The following is a 20020-nucleotide window of genomic DNA, read 5'->3' on the forward strand; positions in this document are numbered from 1 at the left end:
AACCCCAAAGCCCATTCTCCTTCCAAGTCATCTTGCTGCCCGAGATTCCAATAACCTCATCTGGTTGATGGGAAAACTAATACCTGGAGAGGAGGAGTGGCTTGCTCTGGGTCACACTGGGACTGGTGACAGAGGCTAAAACTGAAACCAGGTTTGTCCCTGGACTCCACACACCCTGGCACTGGAACGAGGCTCCCGTGGGTAAGGGAGCTCTTTCCCCACCACCAGTTACTCCCTTCCCCCCTGAAGTCATCCTGGATTAGATGCAGTTGAAACAGGCCCAGGATCCATTCTCCCGGGACAGAGCTGGGCTTACTGATGGGAAAAAAAAGATGCCTGGAAAACGTCTTCTGGTAGGAAGTTTGTCACTGCGCACATCATTGCTTCCAACGAGTTGAGAATCGTGTTGGCTCAAATTGAAAGCAAAACTGTGGTTTGCTGTACCTCTCTGCACACGGCGGGTCCTAGCCTAGTTTCGAGAATGCAATCTATCTTAATTTAGCATAGCTTTGAATCTCCCTATCTCGCTTTTCCTCTTCCCAGTGCGGAAGGAAGGTGCTCTTGTATTAGCGTGTTCTGCCCACCAGGGAGAGCAATGAAGCTCGCCAGTGCCTCGCGGACTGGGGAGCATTGAAACTGGGCCAGGACTCCTTAAAGTCCCCTTACAAGGAACTCCCAAGAGCAACACTGTTCGTGGCTGTCAGATACTGGCTTCCAGATCCTAGGCAATTCTAGCAGACATGAAGCTACGGAGAGGAGGCCCTGTGTCACACTTCACCAAGGCAGTTTGAGGCACCCGGCCAGAAGGAAGGGTTTTATGGAAATATGGCTGAAGGGAAGCCAAGATAATAACAAAACAAGATGGTGCCAAGAGTCTCATGTGGGAGGTCAGGCAAGGCTGGGAGTGGGAGTCAGGCAGCAAGGTCAGCAGCGGGTCGGAGGGTGGGATGAGGGACGGGCAGGGGGGTTGGCTCACAGCCACGGCCATGAGAGAGCACGGGGTGCGGCACGGGACAGGCCAGTATTCAAGGACCCGGCTCCTGGGCCAAAGGAGCTGTGAGGCTAGGAGAAGGGTCAAACGTGTCCCTCCCCTGAGAGTACCCGGGAGCCCATCTCGGTCACAGAATCTGAGTATGGAGGTCTCCCTCGCTGCTACAAGGCCCTGGAGGGACCAGGGAAGAGGTGGCTTGTTCCCTTCTCCAGGCCCAGATACTGTCTTCACTGCCTCCACGCTTCCTCTTTGTCATAGCCCCATCCTCTCTCTCTGGATTATAGCAATAGCCTCCTACGTTGACATGGCCCACTAGAGTCTACTCTCAACAGAGCTTCCAGAATGCTCCTGTCTTAGCATCAATCATAACCTGTCACTCCTCAGCTCAGGACCCTCCCATGACTGCTCATGCAATGGCCTGCCCCACATCGCCTCTTTGACATCTCCCCTACCCCGGCCATACTGGTCTCATTGCTACTTTTCACACAAGCCAGATACGCTTCTGCCTCAAGGCTTTTGAACCTGCCCACCCTTCTGCCAGGATTGCTTTTCTTCCAGATGTCCTCACCACTTACTCCCATGCCTACCTCAAACATCACCTTCTCAGTGAAGCCTTCTTTGACCACCATGTTTAGAACCGCAACCTTGCTCTCACCCTGGAATTCCCTCTCCCCTTTTTCATTATATCCTGCAGCATTTAGTTTTTACACTTGTTTATCATCAGTCTCCCCACTGAGCAGTGGGTGGTTTCATCTGTATCGACCATGCTGGGACCCCAAGACCTAAAACAGTAACTGGAACATAGTAGGTGCTCAATAAATAGTTGTTAAATGACAGGATCCTGCTCACTCTCCAACGTCCCCTCCGAACACATCCCCTTCCCATGTTCTCAGTTATACTCCTATCTTCTAACTTTGTGGGACACACCTTTTACTTGTCCACCTTCATGCCTTGTCTACAGACAACGCCCTTTCTTCCCCCTTTTCACCTGTTAGTCTTTTCCACCCCTCAAAGCCCAGTGGCCAGAACTTCTTCCATAAAACCTTCTCAGATACCTTCTGGTTGGAATTTTTCTCTTAAACCTCTATGATCCCTACTCTAAATGTCTTTTGTCCAGCAGGTCACAATCTGAGAGTGGCCTGGTATGATCTCTAGCTCCACATCAACTCTAACAGGTTATGGATTCGGTTTCTTTTCTGCAAGCTTCTCACATTGACAAAGAACATTATGTTCTGAAAACAGCTAGAATCACCTCCTAGATTATATACATATTGTACACGTTGAACTAATAAAAACATGTTTCTATAAAACAGAACAAACTGTGGAGTGCAGTGGCTAGGAAAGATCACGGGTATTGAGGAGAGGCGGATTTGGACTCAGACCCTGGTTCTGCCATTTACTAGCTGTGCAACCTTCAGCAAGTCACCTTTCTGAATCTCAGTTTCCTCGCCTGGAAATTGAGGAAAGGCTAAGAGTTAATGGGCTTGTTGTCTCTATGTTCCTTCTAGCTCCTGGATTCTCAGATTCTCGGGTTCTCGGGTTCTCTAATAGGCTGTTTCTAATGCTTTTTTTGGAAGTTGGGGCCTTACAGCACTCATTGTCCATGGATAGCTGCCCAGGTGGAGAGTCGAATTCCCTAATTCCTCCGTGTTCCTGAAAGGGAGTATGGGCAGCTCATGAGGCAGAAGTGCAGTCAAACCCAGCTGTCCAACTTCTCAGGCTGAGGGAGCCTGGCTTCCTACCTTAGAAGATGGAGCCTTATGCACACAATGGCTGGGTAGCTGCAGTTTCTGGCCTCTCAGGGAATTAATGATAGATATGCTTATAGATTTTTTAAACCAAGTCTCATGAGCATGGGGCTACGGAGGGTAGAGGATAAATTGAGTTAAATTGGTAATGAGCTTCTTTCTCACTGTGCTTTGGAGATGCTCCCCTAATCTTCTGACTCTGAATAAGCAATTTGGCTGCCTAATTAGGTTAACCAATAATTTCCCTTTTGACACCCAGGCTGCTTGATACTTTTGGGGTAACTGTGATTCTGTTCATCATTTCTTTTCTAAATGCATTTCTCAATTCGCCTCTGGGATTAAAGCACAGAGTAAATTCTCACAATTCCCCAGACCACCCCCCGCCCCCCCGCCTGCTTCTTCACATGCCTCTAAGCCTCGCCTGGTGCAATTTTCTCTACCGGGAATGCCTCTCTCTAGATCCCTGATGCTCAGTGAAATCCTACTTGGCCTTCAAGCCCACGTGCATAACAAGAGTGAGATGAAGGAATGAGCCTTTGCACCCTCAGGGTAAGACCAATGGCTACTTTTACCATCATTCCACAGCTCCTTAAAAAATTAATATCAATAGCCAGCATCAGTTAAGGACCAACACAGACTGCATGCTTCACAGGTATAGCGTAGGCTCATAGTAACGCATCGAGGAAAGAAGACATGCTGATTCTGTTTTCTTTTAATTATTGTGGTAAAACATACATAACCCTTTTTTTTAATGTTTATTTATTTTTGAGACAGAGAGAGACAGAGCGCGAGTGGGAGAGGGGCAGAGAGAGAGAGGGAGACACAGAATCTGAAACAGGCTTCAGGCTCTGAGCTGTCAGCACAGAGCCCGACGCAGGGCTCGAACCCACGGACCATGAGATCATGACCTGAGCCGAAGTTGGACGCTTAACCGACTGGGCCACCCAGGTACCCCAACATACATAACCCTTTAAACCAGTACAGTCCAGAGGCATGAGGTACATTCACATTGTTGTGTGACCGTCACCTATTCATCTGCAGAACTTTTACAGCATCCCTACCTGAAACTCCGCATCCATTAAACCCTAACTCCCCATTCCCTGCTCTCTTGGCCCCTGGTAACCACCGCCACATTGTCTTAGAAATGAGGAAGCCGTGGCTGGGGGAGCCGAGGGGCCTTGCCCAAGGTTTCAGAGCTGGACAGGGCACAATCAGGAGAGGAGAGCAGAGCTCCTCATTAGACTCCAGAACTGCTGCTCTTTCAACCCTGCAACAGTGCCTGCTATACCTCCGCTGCAGACAGAGACCCAAGGTCGTCCTATCTCCACCTCCCTGCTATTCATCTAGACTCCTGACTCCAGAATCATGCCCAGCACACTGAGGGAGCTTGGGATAGGTATAGAGTGAATTACAATATGCATCTACAACAGAGACGTTGTTGTCAGACTGATCCAGCAGTTGGGAACGGAGCTCGAATCGCAACCTTTGCTTTCTAAAAACATTTATTGATGCCAACTGTGTGCCTGGCCTGGTGCCAACTTCTCCATGCCATCCCCTAGCCTGCTGGCCCCACTCAGCAGAGGAGGCCCGAGGGCTGGCTCTGCCTGACGGCCGTGGTGCAGAAAATTTGTGTTTACATTACCCAGTCAATTCTGTATTTATTTTGGATATTAAGCAGTGACATAAAAGCTGCTGACATTAACCTTCAGGGGCAGAAACTGGCTTTAATGGACCCCATAAAAGTTATTATTGATGGCAGCTGCATGCAGCATCGCCATGACCTCAGCAAAACCCTCCACCACTATCAATACTGTTGACAATTACTATTGACTAATGCGAGGCTGGGTGGGTAGGCAGAGTTGATGTTCCTTCCTGTGGCTGGAAGTTGCTGGAGTTACTCTGCATTTCACATTTGGTAAAGATCTCTGAGAACGTGGTCACGTATTTTTGGTGGCCTCAACTGAGAGTCTAACACTCGCTGATTCAAATGGAGGTGGGCAAGGAGCTCGGATTATAGGACTGAAAGATCTGAGTTCCCACCCAAGCTTTGGTGACCTGCTGACTTCCCAGCTCCACCGTCTCCGCCAGGAGACTCTTTGGAGCCTCAGTTTCCCCATCTGGGAAATGGGAATGCCATGGCACTGTCATGAGGATTAAAGGCAATCACACATGAGCGGTGGCTTGACACATGATGGGCCCTCCGTATGGCTCCCCTGTACTTCTGGAAAGCGGTCACACTCTGAGGTGTCTGGCTAATGTACCCAGTGCAATAGGGTCCTGTTCTGGTGGCAAGACCCAAGTTCTCATCAAAGAAGGAGAACTAGGGGAGGGGATGAATGTGAGACAGAGAGAGGAGGGCAGAGGAGGGGGAAGGAGATGGGAGGGGCATGGAGAAGGGAGGGAGAGCAGACAGGACAGAACCAGACTCCTGGGTAGGGCCTGGTGTCAGCTCTTCCCCTTCATTCCCAGAGCCCCGGTCCTCAGCTGTAAGCTGGGGAGACAACGGGGCACACAACAGCGCTGCCCACTTCATCAGTAGACAAAAGGGAGCCATTCCTACGGCTCACGCACTGTCAGTATGATTCACTGTCACTATTTAGACCCGAGGATAACAAAGCTGTTAGCGTAGCTTTCCACCTAGGGGCAAGTGGACAAGCACGTGGGCAGCTGTGGGTGTCTGGGCTTGGGGAGTCCAGGCCTGGAAGGGCTGCGGAGGTCAGGGCATCTCTGTTAGAGTCACCTGTCCACCTCCTTCGCCTGCCTGTCTTCCTTGAGCACAGCAAGGCTTGAGTGTGGCAGCCAGTGTTGAAACAGACCATCGGAAGAGAAGGAAGAGGTGGCCCGGCCAGGGAAAGCAGGCAGCCATTTCCCGTCCCTGTTATCAATTTCCCGTCCCTGTTATCAAAGGCTGAAGCTCTTGAGGCTCCTCGACCATGTCATTATCACCCAACAGAGGCTTAATTCAGCTCCAATTCAGCTCTTAGGGAATATACAATAATGTGGGCGGCGTGCACCTCACTCTGTCATGACTTTGTGGAAAAATGATCATTTGTCACCATGGCCAGAGGCCTGCAAAAGAGCAAACAACCTAAGTACTTCGCTGCAGAGGAAATTCACGGTCACTAGGGCTACAAGAATAAAGATCTTAGAGTCATGAAGGCCTGAGTTCAAATCCTGTCTTGTTAGTGATGTGACTTCTGCAGGTATCTTAACCTCTCAGTGCCATAGTCTCCTTATTCTGCGCAATGGGGACGATACAACCTACCTCAAAGCAGTGTTCCTGGGGGGAAATGAGATCCTAGAACTAAAGCATCAGCACTGCTTGGGGGCCGCTGGTTAGCAGCAGCTGCTGACTGCTAACGTTGCTATTATCATATTATCATTTTCTTCTTGTGAGCTTCCATCTTAACACAAGCACTTCAGATCACAGAATCCCAGATCTAGAAGGGCTTGCGGGTCCTTCAGCTCAGCTCTTCCCCAAAAGCGTTCATTAGAACACCGAACCCATCAGATGCTCTGAGAGCAAAGTGCTCCACGCTCACATCAATTTGGGGGATGCTGCGTATGTCTCTCCTTGGCGGTTTACCCATTAGCAGGCACGTTAATAGATTAAAGGCTCTGAGAAGTCCTGCAGCAAAGAAATCGGCTTAAAACAACATATGTTTCCTACATTATTTGACCACAGGGCACTTTCCTGCTGTCATCCCCACCCCACCCTAAGAACTATTAACATTCTCAGATACAGGAAATGCTGATTTTGTTTAAAACTACTTACTTTACAGATGGGGAAAAGGAAACAGAGGTCCAGAGAAAGAATCCAACTTATCCAGCGCCACACTCCGGGTCAATAATGGAACTGAGGCTCCCTGCCTCCTGATCAGAGACCATTTTCTCTATAAAGGCCTTACATATCAAATCCGTGCTCTTGTTCAGTGCATGGCGAGAGTGGGGGGCACAGGGGCTGCTGCCTTGGCTTGGGCCTTGGTGGGAAGCTGGGAAGGTGGGAAGGTGGATGGCTTGTCACTGCAAAGAGGGGGATCTCCCTCGGTGCTGAGGTCATTGTCCTCCTCACAGGGCAAGGGAAGGTGACAAGGCCAAGCCAGTATCCAGGCACTGCTGCTCCCTCACCCCTCAGACAGGTGCACAGGCTCCCACAGGAAAACTTCCGAGCTCTCTAGGAGGGCTGGTGGAATGGATATTTGGAACTCTGCTGCACCTGACTCTTTAAGGAAATAAATTTCCCACCTGACCCTGACCTTACCTAGTCTCCTGCCCGACTCAAATCTGGGACTCTGTTGTGTATAACCTAGCTACAGCATCCTTTTTAGAGATTAACCTGCCTAAGACTTCACCTCTGACCTGGTCTCCACCCTCGCCCCCCTCCCCAACACACGCCTCTGGGGAAGCCTGCACAGGAATTAGGAGGATCCTGCACTCGGAGCTGGAAACCAGTAGGGGGCACTGGTGCCCGGCTCGGCCTTTCCAGTTTTCACTCCCATTGCCCTTCCCACCCTGGTATGGAAGCACTAGCACATCCCCTTCCTGGACTTCTGAGACCAAAAGCCCTCCCCACTCCCCTGGGCAGAGGGGCTGTCCCTGTCTCCACTCCCCTCCCCAAGGCTGTGCTGCCAGACCCAGCAGTGGCCTCCTCAGTTCTGGCCCGGGTCCACAAAGCTGCCCAGAGTGTGGCTGGGCACAAAGCACCGGAGAAGGGAGACCGCAGGGCTGCAACTAACCCAGAGCCCCTTAGACATCTGCCAAAGAGGTCCCAAAAGTAAGGAGGGAAACCTGAAACCGGGTTCCCGCCCTTCCCCTGTACCAAGGAGACATGTGAACGAGCTGCCATCTTTTTCTCCCACAACATCTCTTGGGCCTTGGAGGAAGGGGTGCAGAGGTGAGGGTGTGATCAAGCCCAGAACCTGCACGTCCCCAGATCTGCACATGAGATCGGGGGAAAGCTGGAGCAAACCCTCAGGCTTTGAGTTACCCCAACATGACAGTTTTTGTTCAAGGCCATCCTCTGACCAGCCTGAAATACGGGGGGAGGGCGCCCCCGGTGGAGACCCCCCAGGACTGCTGAGCACCTGGAGGCTGGAGACGGAGAGGGATTCAGGAAGGACCAGACATGGCTGATGCAACAGAGAACAAGCTGCTGGAGATCCGTTACCACTGCCCCCCCTGCCCCCACCACAGGCACCTTGCAAGTAATAACCCTGTGCCTGAGGCACCTCCCAATCTGAAAACCCGAAAACAAAGAGCAGTGACCCAATCTCTGCTGTGTCACCAGTGGGTAGGTGTTTTGTGTGACCGTGCAAAAGGCTCTGACTTTTGACCACTGAGAGCAAAGCAATTTTTCACCAACTTTACCGGAGCCCCAAGCGATGGAGCAGAAAATCAATATTGTAATTAAAACCCCGGCACCTGGCACAGGCCAAGGTGGCCACTCACCGGTCTCGGTGTTCTCGTGCTCAGTGTCGGTGAGCGTGAGGTTGGAGTTGGCCCGGCTGGACAGGCAGGAGCTGCGCCCCGACCGTGTGCTCCGGCCCCAGAGCCGCACGGGATGCTCAGGGGACAGTACAGTGTCGGCCTCAACGTCGGCATCAGAGCTGGCCCCCATGGAGTAGCCGCAGTGTGGGAGGCCTATGTCTGTCCGGTACAGGGTGCCATGAGGGGGCGTCACCTCTCCCAGCCCTAGCTCACGCAGGGTGAAGTTGGCTCCTGGGAGGAAATGCAGGTAAGCTTGGTTAGGGTCTCCTGAGCAGGGGTCTCCCCACCAGAAACCGGGCCGCCCACCCCAGGATTCACTGTTGTCTGGTGAGCTTGTGTGGTGTTCTGCCCACGTGCCCCACTGCCGAAACGGCTCCTTCTGCCCCTCCCCCATCAGCCCAACTCCTCCACTTCCTTTAAGCCCCAACGCACATGGCCCCTCCTTTGTGAGGTCTCCCCTAATACCTACACCCTGGGCGGGAGTCCTTGCTTCTTCCTGTATTCAAGCCCATTCTGAGAGTCCTTGGCCCTAGTCATCCTGCACAGTAGAACCAAAGGCCTGACCCTTCTGCTGGTGATGACTTCAGCAGGGGCAGGGAACCTGTCATGCTCATTCCTCAATCCCTGCGCCTAGAACAAAATGTGGGACTCAGTAGGGGCTCAGGAGATGTCTGTTAAATTGAGCCTTAGGTCTCTTCTTCTGATCGAGAGAGGACTTGCCAGAAAGGAGCACTCCTGAGCCCAGTGGACGCCTAGTTGATGAGATGCAGATGGCTGCCCTGGGACCAGAAGGTCCTTTCTGGTCAAGTCGGGAAAGCCTAGAACACGACAATGAAGATGGTGACTGGCAGAGGAAAGGGGGCCCCAAGCAACACCACGGGCTTCCTCATGCTAGGCAGGGCCGGGACCATGGCGGGGATCTGCAGGCTTTGGAGCAGTCCAGGGAGCCAAGCACACAGAGCTGGATTGTGGAGAAGTCTTGAGGGCTCGGGGAGGTCTGGAAACATCCAGGACTGAGGTCAGTGAAGAGGTGGGTGAGGGGAGTTCACTGGGGGATTAGCATTTGAGCAACAAAGGGAATGGTAACTTCCAGGAAAAACACAGCCTCCATGTTGCACCTGAATGTTGGCTCAACGTCTGTTCAAGGACGGCTTCCTGTGTATTTCTAATATTCCCATGAGTGTTTGGGGGATGAAGAAGAAGGGGTGGACAGAGGCATTAATGGTCCCATTCCAATTAAACCACTTCTCTGGGAAATGGCTTTATAATCAGGTAGCTCCCACATTTAAGCCAATTCCAACTGGCCGTGGGTTTACAGACAAACAGCAATGAGCAGGGCGTGGTGCCTGCCTTTCCAGGCAAGTGGGGGAGCTACAACCAAATACACGATGACAGGTGGAAGTCCAAAGAGGGGAGATCCACGGAGAATGTTCTGGGAACACACAGGCAGAAGGTGGGAGCTCAGAGGACAGGTTTGCAGAGGAGAGTGAACTTGGAGAAAGGAGTAAAGAGGGGAGCATAGATGCCTGAGCTTTGAAGGATTCCTGCAACCAGGGCCAGGGCTCAGTGGGAAAGCCTGCAAGGCCAGGACCTGCCAGAGAACAGGAGGGGAGCCAGCAGGGAGAGCCCCTACCACCATGGTGTGCATCAGTCTGCAAAGAAGCCCTGTGCTCCCGAGCGTCCCGGTCAGCTCTGGGCCCAGACCTCTGTACTGACACAGGGTGCATGTTCTGTAGAAGTTTCAAGAAAACAGGCAGACACACTCTGGCAGTACTTTGGGGGATGGATAAAGAGAGGGAAGGAGCAGGGGAGGAGGGACCAGTGGGGCCGCTGGGAAAGTAAGAGCTGCAGTGGAGGCAGGGTGCCCCAATCCTGTGGCTCAGGCGGTTCATGTTGCTCCAGCCTTAATATGAGGTTAAGGTCATGAAATAGTTCTATACTGGCTGGCAACTGATGTCCGGGCCCACCCAGTGCCCCCGGCCTCCGCCCTGTCTACTCTTGCCCCTCCCCATAAACAACCCCCAGCCTCCCCATGATGTGGCACAGCAGGGACCTCTGGGCTCTGCTCAGTGGCCAGGCATTCTGGTTGGTCAGGGTATGGGTCAGAACTGATGTCAAATATTTTGAATATCCCCTATGTGCCATCCTCCGGTCTGCCCTCCCTCTGTGCCCTCCTTCTAAGTAGAAGAAACTCCACATTGGAGACCAAATCCCCTGTCTGCTCTCCATCCTCTCTGCACACCATACTCACTGCTTGCCCCATTTACCTCTCTCTGATCTCCCTTCTCCACCCCTGTCTTGTCCCCTGCCTCCGTCCCAGCTCCTGCTCCTGCCCTGATGGGCTGGACCTCTCAAGGAAAGCCAGTCACACATCAGAAGAATGTGAAATAAACAGCCCAGGCTGCATCAGTTTCCATGTGGCTTGCCCTATATACCCTTTTAAGCAGCCAGAGGCAGCGTGAATATGAGTGAGCTGAGAGATGTGTGGACAGAGAAGTGAAACGTGATGGCTGACTCTGAGGGCTCAGCGATCCCTTGGAGCCGGCTCAGCCCCTCTGAAGTGTGAGCTTAGGAGATTTATTTCCCCAAATGTGGGAAGTCCTTATGATCTGTTGACTTTATGGCCTTTTGGCGTCTTTCATGAGGATCCCAGGACACAGGCTGACATATCACCCTGCTCAACCTCGACTTGTGTGATCTTGGGCTGCTGCAATCACCTAAGCCTCAATGTTCTTGTCTTTAAAGTGGGGGTGATAATCTATGACCTGCTAGCCTCACAGAATTTTTAAGGATCTCGGGAGGTAATGGGTGGGGGAGTACTCTCTAAACTGTCATGGCCATGTCTGCCTATGAAATGGGAATGATTCTTATTTAAAATTTGTAATGTTTATTTATTATTTTTGAGAGAGAGAGAGACATGAGCAGGGGAGGGGCAGAGAGAGAGAGAGAGATACAGAATCCAAAGCAGGCCCCAGGCTCTGAGCTGTCATCACAGTGCCCAACGCGGGGCTCAAATCCACAGACTGCGAGATCATCACCTGAGTCGAAGTCGGATGCTTAACCGACTGAGCCATCCAGGCGCCCCTGATTCTTATTTTTTATAAAGACAAGAGGGGGCTCCTCTCTGCAGCCTCCTGTGCTAGGGTGGCATCCAGGCCAAGCTGGGCCAGTCAGGGCTCACTGAGCTCTATCAGGCATGGGCGGGACAGAGATGGAAGCAAGTTTTGATATCCTTTTGTCCCTTCTCCTCGTTGAGACCCAGAGAAGGCAATGAGTGGTAGGCAGAATCTTTGAAGCATCTGCTCCACACCAGGCACCGTGTCAAGTACTTTATTTACAATCCTCATTAATCCTCATGACCATCCTACGATTAGGATCACTGTTAACCCATTCCCCAGGTGAAGAAGCTGAGGGCAATAAAAAAGGCAGATCCAGAATTCAACTAGAGATCAGTCAGTTGCCAGTCTGAGCTCTTAAGCACAAGCTGGAAAAGAGCTAAAGATCGTTCCTCTTTTGAGCCTGAGAGGCAGCATTACAAACAGGCTTTCATGTGGATTCAGGCCTGTGGGAGAGGCCAGGTGGGTGTCAGGCTATATGAGGGTATACACGTTTGAGACCGGCTCCTCTTACCTCTGTGATCTGGGGCAAAGGATTCAGCTCGGGGTTGTCGTATGGATTAGATAGCAGTGCCGGAATGTATATAAACTACACAGCACGCTGCCTGGCTAACCCTGGCTGTGGAGGGGAAGCGGGTAGGGCAGAATCAGCGACTGGTGGCAGCCCGTCAGGCATCACAGAGGGCTCAAGGGTCTGCAGGCAGAAAAACAGGAATCACTGCAGCACCAGGGTAAGGAACAAATACGGCAAGTGTGGGAATCATGAGTAGGTCTGCGGGTTGGAGCATGGGTGGCAGGGTGTGGAGAGGCGGGGGACAAAATAGTCCAGGAAGAAAAACGGATCTGGGGAAGTCCCTTATGCCAGCTTAAGGAGCTCAGGTTATGGACAAGGGGGAGTCATTCCCAACTTCACTCCAGGTGCAGTGCAGAGAATGGCCCAGAGGTGGCAGCACTGGGTGAAGGGGGGCTGTGGTCAACCCTCCTGGGGAGAGAGAGGACAGTGGCAGAGTGGATGAAGAGGGATGGATTTGAAAGTTACTTTGGAGTAGGATGGACAGACTCTGGTGACTCGTGTAGGCCGGAACTGAAGGAGAGGAGTCAGGTGCCAAGATACTATCCAATTACCAAGACTTTAGGTCTATCTCAGGAGCGACGCTTTGCTAGACCGGGACAATACTTGAGGCAAAGAAGGTAACACGTCTGTTGAATGGATACATATATGACGAGTAATAAAACGAATAACTGACTTACTCCGCACTTGATGTTAGCATGCTTACCGCTTACAACATGCCCCTCCAGCCCACAATTCAGTGCAGCCCATCTAACAGATAGGGACTGAGGCCTCCCGGAGAGCTGGTGGCGGTTCTGAACGCAACCCCAGTTAGTCTGGCCCCGAGCCCAGCTCCTAACCAGCTCTTTATGCCCACGGACCGGGTGACCACGAAGATGAACTTAACTAAGCGTGAATTACAGGCAGGCTCTGACCAGATCTGGGAGCCAGAATAGCCGAGACCTGGTGTTGGCCCGCATCCTCCCGCCAGCTGTCTGCTCACCTGCGCACGCACCCAGGTGCACAGCTGCCCCTCCCCCCCCCCCCCCCCCCCCCAGCCCGCCCCGGGCGCCCTCACCTGCGCGGCAGAACTCCTCGGCCTCTTGCGGCACCATGTCCTTGACTCGGCCGCCGTAGGCCAGGCGGGCGTCCTGGTCGTAGGCCTTCAGGGTCTCGCTGGAGCTGTAGGACTTCTGTGGAGCCTTGCCCTCCTCGCTGTCCGCGGACGAGCTGGTGTAGCGGCGCTCGGCGTCGCGGCGCCGGGTCAGCGAGCGGTACGGCTTCCTCTCCTTCACGTCCATGGCCTCCGGCCCGCGCTCCTCCACATCCACGAACAGGGTCCTCGCCGCACTCAGGGCTGAGTGGTCTGCAGCCGGGAAACCAAAGAGAGGGTTGAGCCCGGGCCCCAGGAGGCAAAGGCAATACCCGAATCCATCCCGGCCTCGGATTCGCCCTGCCATGCTGTGGACGAGGGACTTCAGACTTGGAGAGGGGAGGGCTCCACAGCCACAAAGAGATCAGTAGCAGGGGGGGCACTTGCACCCGGGCCCTCTGAGGATGAATCCTCTTTCTGCTACTCCGCCTAGTCGCCAGGAAGAGGCTTCAGCCTCCCCTCCGGTGATGGGTATCAAGGAAGTTGAAAACAAAGACCAGAGGGCACTGATTTCAGCAGTCTCCCTAGATAGGAATCATGTGTTTGTTCCCATCATGTCCCCAGCTGGGATAGGGCCTGACACGGAGCTGGGGCTCCTTAAGAATTCGTGAAATGGGGCTTCTGGTTGGCTCAGTTGGTTAAGCCTCAGACTTCAGTTCAGGTCATGATCTCACGGTTGGTGGATTCCAGTCCCGCATTCAGATTCGCTCTCTCTCTCAAAAATAAATAAAACATTAAAAAAAAAAAGAATTTGTGGGGGCGCCTGGGTGGCTCTGTCAGTTGAACGTCTGACTTTGGCTCAGGTCACGATCTCACAGTTTGTGAGTTCGAGCCCCACATGGGGCTCTGTCTGACGGCTCAGAGCCTGGAGCCTGCTTGGGATTCTGTGTCTCCCATGCTGTCTGCCCCCCCCTCAAAAATAAATAAAAACATTAAAAAATTTAAAAAAAAAGATTTTTTGAAATGAAAAACAACGCAGGCATGCGGCTAAGCACTTAGCACACACTATCTCATTACATGGTCACACGGCCTGAGATGTTATTCTTGTTTCCAACCTTTTTTGGAAATGAGTCAGAGTATAAATAACCAATTCACATGTATCATGACCAGATAATTAAACAACTACTTGATAATTGTCTGTTTTCTCCCACTAATAAGTAAGCTCCATGAGAGCAGGCACTTTAGCTCTTTTGCTCACTCCAGAGCCTGGTGCATCTAATATACATTTGTTTATTTAATTGGCCAACCAATCCCCATCTGACAGATGAGAAAACCAAGGTTCAGAACCTCCTTCAAGGTCACTGAGGCGGTAATAAAGCCCAGATCTGAACCCAGGTCTGTTAGGCTCTAAAACTGGAGTTTTTCTATTCTATCACACTTCCATGAGTCCCCTTCCTTCCACTACACAAAAGTGTCCTTCCAGCTAGGCTGACCCTGGCCACCATGGCAATCTGAGAACTCCCTCACGTCCAGACCTACAAGCCTCAACAGGGACACCATCAGCACCTGGGGAAGCCACAGTGTCAGCCCCATTTGCCTGGGTGTTGCCAGGGTGTCTGATTGGTGGGAAGCTCCTGATATCATTTTTTTTTTCTTTTCCCCATTGGACCTTTTTGCTCTAAACGGACATCCTGGGATTTTTTTTATACCCGTGATAGCACTCCCTTCTTCCTTCTAAATGTCTTCCTTTGGCTCTGGAATAGCAAATGCAGCCCCATACAAGAGCCAGGAGATAAGCACAGGAGGAAAACAGAATATCCTGAGCAAGGCTTGATGAGAGCTCTTATTTTTCTTGACGCATACAGCTTTCTCAGTTCTTTCACTGTTCCACTTCTTAGAGCCCTGTGGATATACAAACTGTGCAACTGTCCTGTAGAAAAGCAACAGAGCAAGAGCTATGACCAATGGTGCCACGCTGGTGTGGAGGCTCCGTGCCTGGGGTGGGGTCTCTGACAGACGGCGGCGAGGGCCGGGCCTGCCAAGAGGACCGTTGGGCACTCAGTGCCTGCAGGGCTGCAATGTAGCAAGCAGTACAGGGTGGCTTATTCATTTTTAAGACAAGTTAGAAATTTGGACTTAGACACAAAATGTGTGATTTTTGGATTCTATCCATGATTTCTTCAAATCTCAAAACACTTTGTAGGCCAAACAAAACACACTGAAGGTTAGCTTTGGTCTGATGGGTGGGTGTTTCCAAGTTCTTCGTTCGGTCATGGACAGATGAGGCATCCTTTTGGCCGAAGATGCCCTCTTCCCTACCAAGACCTAAAAGGCCATCTCCTGGGGAAGGTCTCAGCCTGGTTCCACTGCAAACTCTGCTCATCTGGTTACAGAGCTCTCTAGACCCACTCAAATGGGTCCATTATGTCCTAACCTGGAAAGCTGCATCACTTCACTTAGCAAAAGAATGGTCTCAGGTTACCACTGGTAACTGGTTGGAGTCTTTGGGATTTATCACAGATCCCAAGTGTCTACTATAGACTCCTTCTACATGTTCTCCATGATTTTCAAAGAGTGCAAACATTTGTGATTTCATTGGTACCCCCTAATAACCACAAAGCATATAAGACAACTATTTTCACCCCCATTTTATACATGGGGCAACAGTGACCCAGAGCCATCCAGCTGTCTGCCCAAGGCCACACGGTGAGTTAGTAGCAAAGCCAACATTACTAGACAGACAATGCCTTAGGGTGGCAGCTAGAGCCAATCAAGATGTGTAGGTGATGTTTTTTGGGTCCCAGTTCTCAAAATACCCATGGAAATTAGTTCTGGGACAAGGAAAAAGACGTAAGATACATAGAAATCAAATCACCTTACTGAAGCCCAAACCCAAGTTTCTGAGCTCTGGTCTCTTAACATTCAGTCTTCTGACACTGGCTGATGCAGTGATAGTTGGTCGTCTGAGCACCTGAGGGGCAGGGCCGGAGGGAAGACCGGTGATAACACTTTCTACTCCAGGGCTGTGAAACCTTTTTGCCTGCGATCCATAATTTGAAAAACATCTTACGTTGTGACTGGATACACACATTTATGTATATGAATGCGTGTGTTTGTGTGTATAAAATGGAAAGAAGATTCACAAAACCAAAGTTACCACATGATGAACAATGTATTCTGATGTTTCCTATTTCATTCTCTTTCAGTTTTTTAAAAAGGCAGATGATAACTCTCTAACTTGACCCAATACTGGCTTTTGACCCAAAGCACTGTTCTGGTCTAATTTGGATGAGGATTTATGGCGACTGTCACCTAGCCTCTGTGCCCTCTGGCCCTTCACCTCCAACCCGCCCCCCTGGATGACAATAATGATGATGATAATATACTAAGAGTAAGCACTAAAGTAATGTTAGCCATTGTTAATACTAGGGACTAATAATTCATAATAATGATTTCATAATAATAACCAATATTATGTTTAGTAGCTAATATTTGCTGAGTACTGTTACTAATATTGTACATGGTAATATTTTAATCCTCACTTCAATTCTGTGTTATAGGTACTATGACTATCTGTAAATTACAGGTGAGAAATTATGAGGTTAAATATATTGTCTAAGGTTACACAGATCTTGAGTGGTGGACCCAGAATTCTGGTCCAGGGCTTGAACTTGGCATATGGATACAGCCATGAGATGATTTTGCCTCGGTAGGTTGTGCCAGATGAATTTCTTAAGCCCAGATCATTCCACTACCCTGTTGATGCCTCTCTAGGAGCTCAGAATAAATTCTTCTCTCCTGGTCAAAATGGAAGGTTAATCTTTGATCTGGCTCATTTCACTTCCTTCTCACTGAGTCACTTGCAACCTTCCTGGATATTAATTCTGTGGCCTCTCTGCCTTTGTTCATGTGGATTTATCACTGTACATCCAGCTAGCTCAATGGTCTGTATTCATGTCTGCTTTTCCCTTGATGGCAGTTCCCTGAGGGCAGGCCTGGCATCCACAGAGCTCATGAAATGCATGTGGAGTGAATGAATGAATGAATACAATTACTTGACAGCTACTTTTTACTTCTCACCAATCTTAGGTGATATAAAATATTAGTAGTTTGATTTAGGTAAATATGTATTAGATATACCTAAAATTGAATCAAAGGCATTGCTTATACGACTTCTTTCAAAATTTCAAAGGGGCACCCAGGTGACTTGGTTAAGCATTCGACTCCGGCTTGGGTCATGAGTTCGAGCCCAGCATCGGGCTCTCCACTGTCAGTGCAGAGCCTGCTTCAGATCCTCTGTCCCTCTCTCTGGCTGCCCCTGCCCCACTCGCTCTTGCTCTCTCTCTCAAAAATAAACATTAAAAAAAAATAAAATAAAATTTCAAAGTAAGCCTGCGTTTGAAGTATGTGTCTGGTATGTAGCAGCTGTGTGACCTGGGACAAGTTATTCAACCTCTCTGCGCTTCAGTTTCCTCATCTGTAAAACAGCATCAGCCTCTTAGGGTTGTTCTGAGGATTAAATAATAGTTAATACATGTCCCTGGTACATATTGTCCCTAATACATAGCAGGTGCTCAGTAAATGTTAGCCATTATTATCATCAGAAAAAAAAGCCGACATTTTATTTTTAAAAGGCACCCTCTAGGAGGCTCCAGCTGAGCATCAGTTATAGCTGGAGAGGAACATCCCCTCAGAAACATACGTTAATAAGGCTGAGACACATTTTAGGCTGTTAACTTTGTGGATGACTATGTTTTTTTTTTATCAGTGTGTGCCTGTTGACCAAAGACACCGGCTTCAAGGCAAAGGCTCAGTAACTATGAATTACTAACAACACAGCCCCGAACTCACAGCTTCCCTGTCACAAAGCAGAGGCAGGGAGAACATTTGCCTTGCTCTTATTCCCCTTTAATTTTTTTCCCCAGTTTTGAGTTAATATAGTAATTCAGTAAATGGTAAATATCTATTTTTTAACAGATGGGAGGTTGGTCATGGTTCACACTCGGCTTGGCATTTAATAGAGGAGGAAGAGGTTGGGAGGTGAGAGGCGACAGTGGAGCGAGGGTCCCAAGCACAGTGACGCACAGACCAGGCGGGAGGGTGGAGGAATGCTGGGGAGGGGGCCCAGCTCGGACCCACCCGCCCGGGCCTCTCCGCCCAGGCTGGGCAGCCCAGGCACCTGGCACACATTCATGTTTCAACATGGCAGTCCCTCCTTACCCTGCTGACCAGGGGCTCCCCCTTGCCCCTAACTCTATTAGCCTGACCTTCCTGACCCTCCCTCCGCTCCTTCCCGCTGCCCACAGAGCACCTCGCTTCTCCCAGACGCACACCCTCCATTTCTGTCCCTCAGAGCTGCCGGCCATTTCTCAGACACCCTGCACCCTTGCTGCCACGGAGCCTCTGCATACCTGGCTCACCGGGCTCACCTGAGGGAGATGGGGCAGGAGGGTGTAGGCAAGAGGTCACAGTGCTGCATCCTTGCTCTCTCCCTGCTCCGTAGCCCTTTGTCCACTCATCTGACACCAGGAAGCGAATCAAGAGCTGGACCCATCCATCTCCAGACCTTCCTTCCCACAACCCTCCACCACGCACAGTGACAGAACCAGCTTCCATGGTCTTGCTCCAGCCACCTCCTGGCTATGGGGCTCTGGGCAGGCTGGAGGTGCTGGCTTTATTAGATGCTTTGTGAACTAATGTACCTTATCCCTACAGGCAGAAGGGATTGGGAAGTGACTACTAGCCGTGTCGTCATCATCATCATTATTGACATGTTGTTATTTCTGACCAACATATCATGTAACTGCACCCATGTAACATGTGTGAGACCCCGGCCTGCTCCTGAGGCGGGGCTTGCTGAAACTCTTCTTCAGGTAAGACCCGAGCACCATGAAGATGTCTCCAGAGAGGAGTTCATTTCCACAACCTGTTACATACATACTTATGCTGGGCCCTGGGGCCGGAGATGAGCAGGACAGAAGCCCTCTGTCCAGGGTGTCAGCCAGAGGAGGTGACCGCCAGTGCTTTGCTAAGCAGGACCTACGCTTCTACACGTTTCTCCTTATGCAGACACGGGTGTCATTCTTGGCCTCTCTATGGGGAAGGAGAGTGGGCCCCGGACAAGGAAAGGGAAGAGATATGTGTGCATCGAGCCCTGCCCTCAGTGCCTTCCACACAGCCCCGTAAGAGCCCTAGTCAGTTATCACTTTAGACAGCAGGCGACATGACCTGGGTGGTTGGTCAAGTTCACGCAGCTGGTAGGTGACTCTAAAATCTACATTTTAGGCTTTTTTCCCCCTCTTTTACACAGAACTGGGCTCAGATAGATCTGGAAGGTTTGAACAGAATGTGGGCAGGGCTGGGGACCCTGGTGGTGATGGTGATCAGGGTATGATCTCAGACAGGAAAAGAGGTAATAACAATAGAACGACTACCATGTATCGAACATCTACTCCTGTGCTGGGTATTTTGTACACACTATTTCCAATCTCTGCAGCAATTATGCAGGTTAGATACATGCTCTTTTATATCTTCTCTTATTTATTCTTGTTGTGCAAATGAGATAACAAGCTCACAAAAAAGATTACGTGACTTGCTCTAGAGGCCATGGTTTCAAATGTCAGGGCCTAGTTTTGAATCAGAAGAAAGCTACTGCACACCTAGTACCAAGGTTAATTCATTTAGCAAATGCTTACTGAGGACCTTTCCTGTCCTAAGCGCTGCAGAAGATGTGCTGTGGTAGCACGCCAGGCTTCCTTGTTCCCTCCCTCCCCTTGACCTCTTCTCTCCCGCACTGAGTTCCCACCCTGCTGTCCCAAGCCTCACACGCGGTCTATACAATGGAGTACTACTTGGCAAGGAGAAAGAATGAAATCCTGCCATTTGCAGCAATGTGGATGGAACTGGAGGGTATTACGCTAAGTGAAACAAGTCAGTCAGAGAAGGACAGATCTCACGTTTTCGCTCACATGTGGATCTTGAGAAACTTAACAGAAGACCAGAAAAGGGAAGGGGAAAGAATAGTTACAAACAGAG

General features: G+C 50.6%; 1 protein-coding gene across 5 annotated transcripts in view; it reads right to left on the minus strand.

Moving 5' to 3' along the window:
* The window catches only part of TENM4 (teneurin transmembrane protein 4), a 2866770-nt gene that overhangs the window by 370108 nt on the left and 2476642 nt on the right, over positions 1-20020 (minus strand). For all 5 annotated transcript variants that reach the window (XM_053202558.1, XM_053202562.1, XM_053202561.1 and 2 more), the window contains 2 exons: positions 12971-13258; positions 8188-8457 (listed from right to left, as the gene is read on the minus strand). In XM_053202558.1, the coding sequence (XP_053058533.1) occupies positions 8188-8457; positions 12971-13258 (558 nt within the window). The remainder of the gene's footprint in view (positions 1-8187; positions 8458-12970; positions 13259-20020) is intronic.

Source organism: Acinonyx jubatus, chromosome D1 (assembly GCF_027475565.1).
Source record: "Acinonyx jubatus isolate Ajub_Pintada_27869175 chromosome D1, VMU_Ajub_asm_v1.0, whole genome shotgun sequence".
In the NCBI taxonomy this organism is placed as follows: Eukaryota; Metazoa; Chordata; class Mammalia; order Carnivora; family Felidae; genus Acinonyx; species Acinonyx jubatus.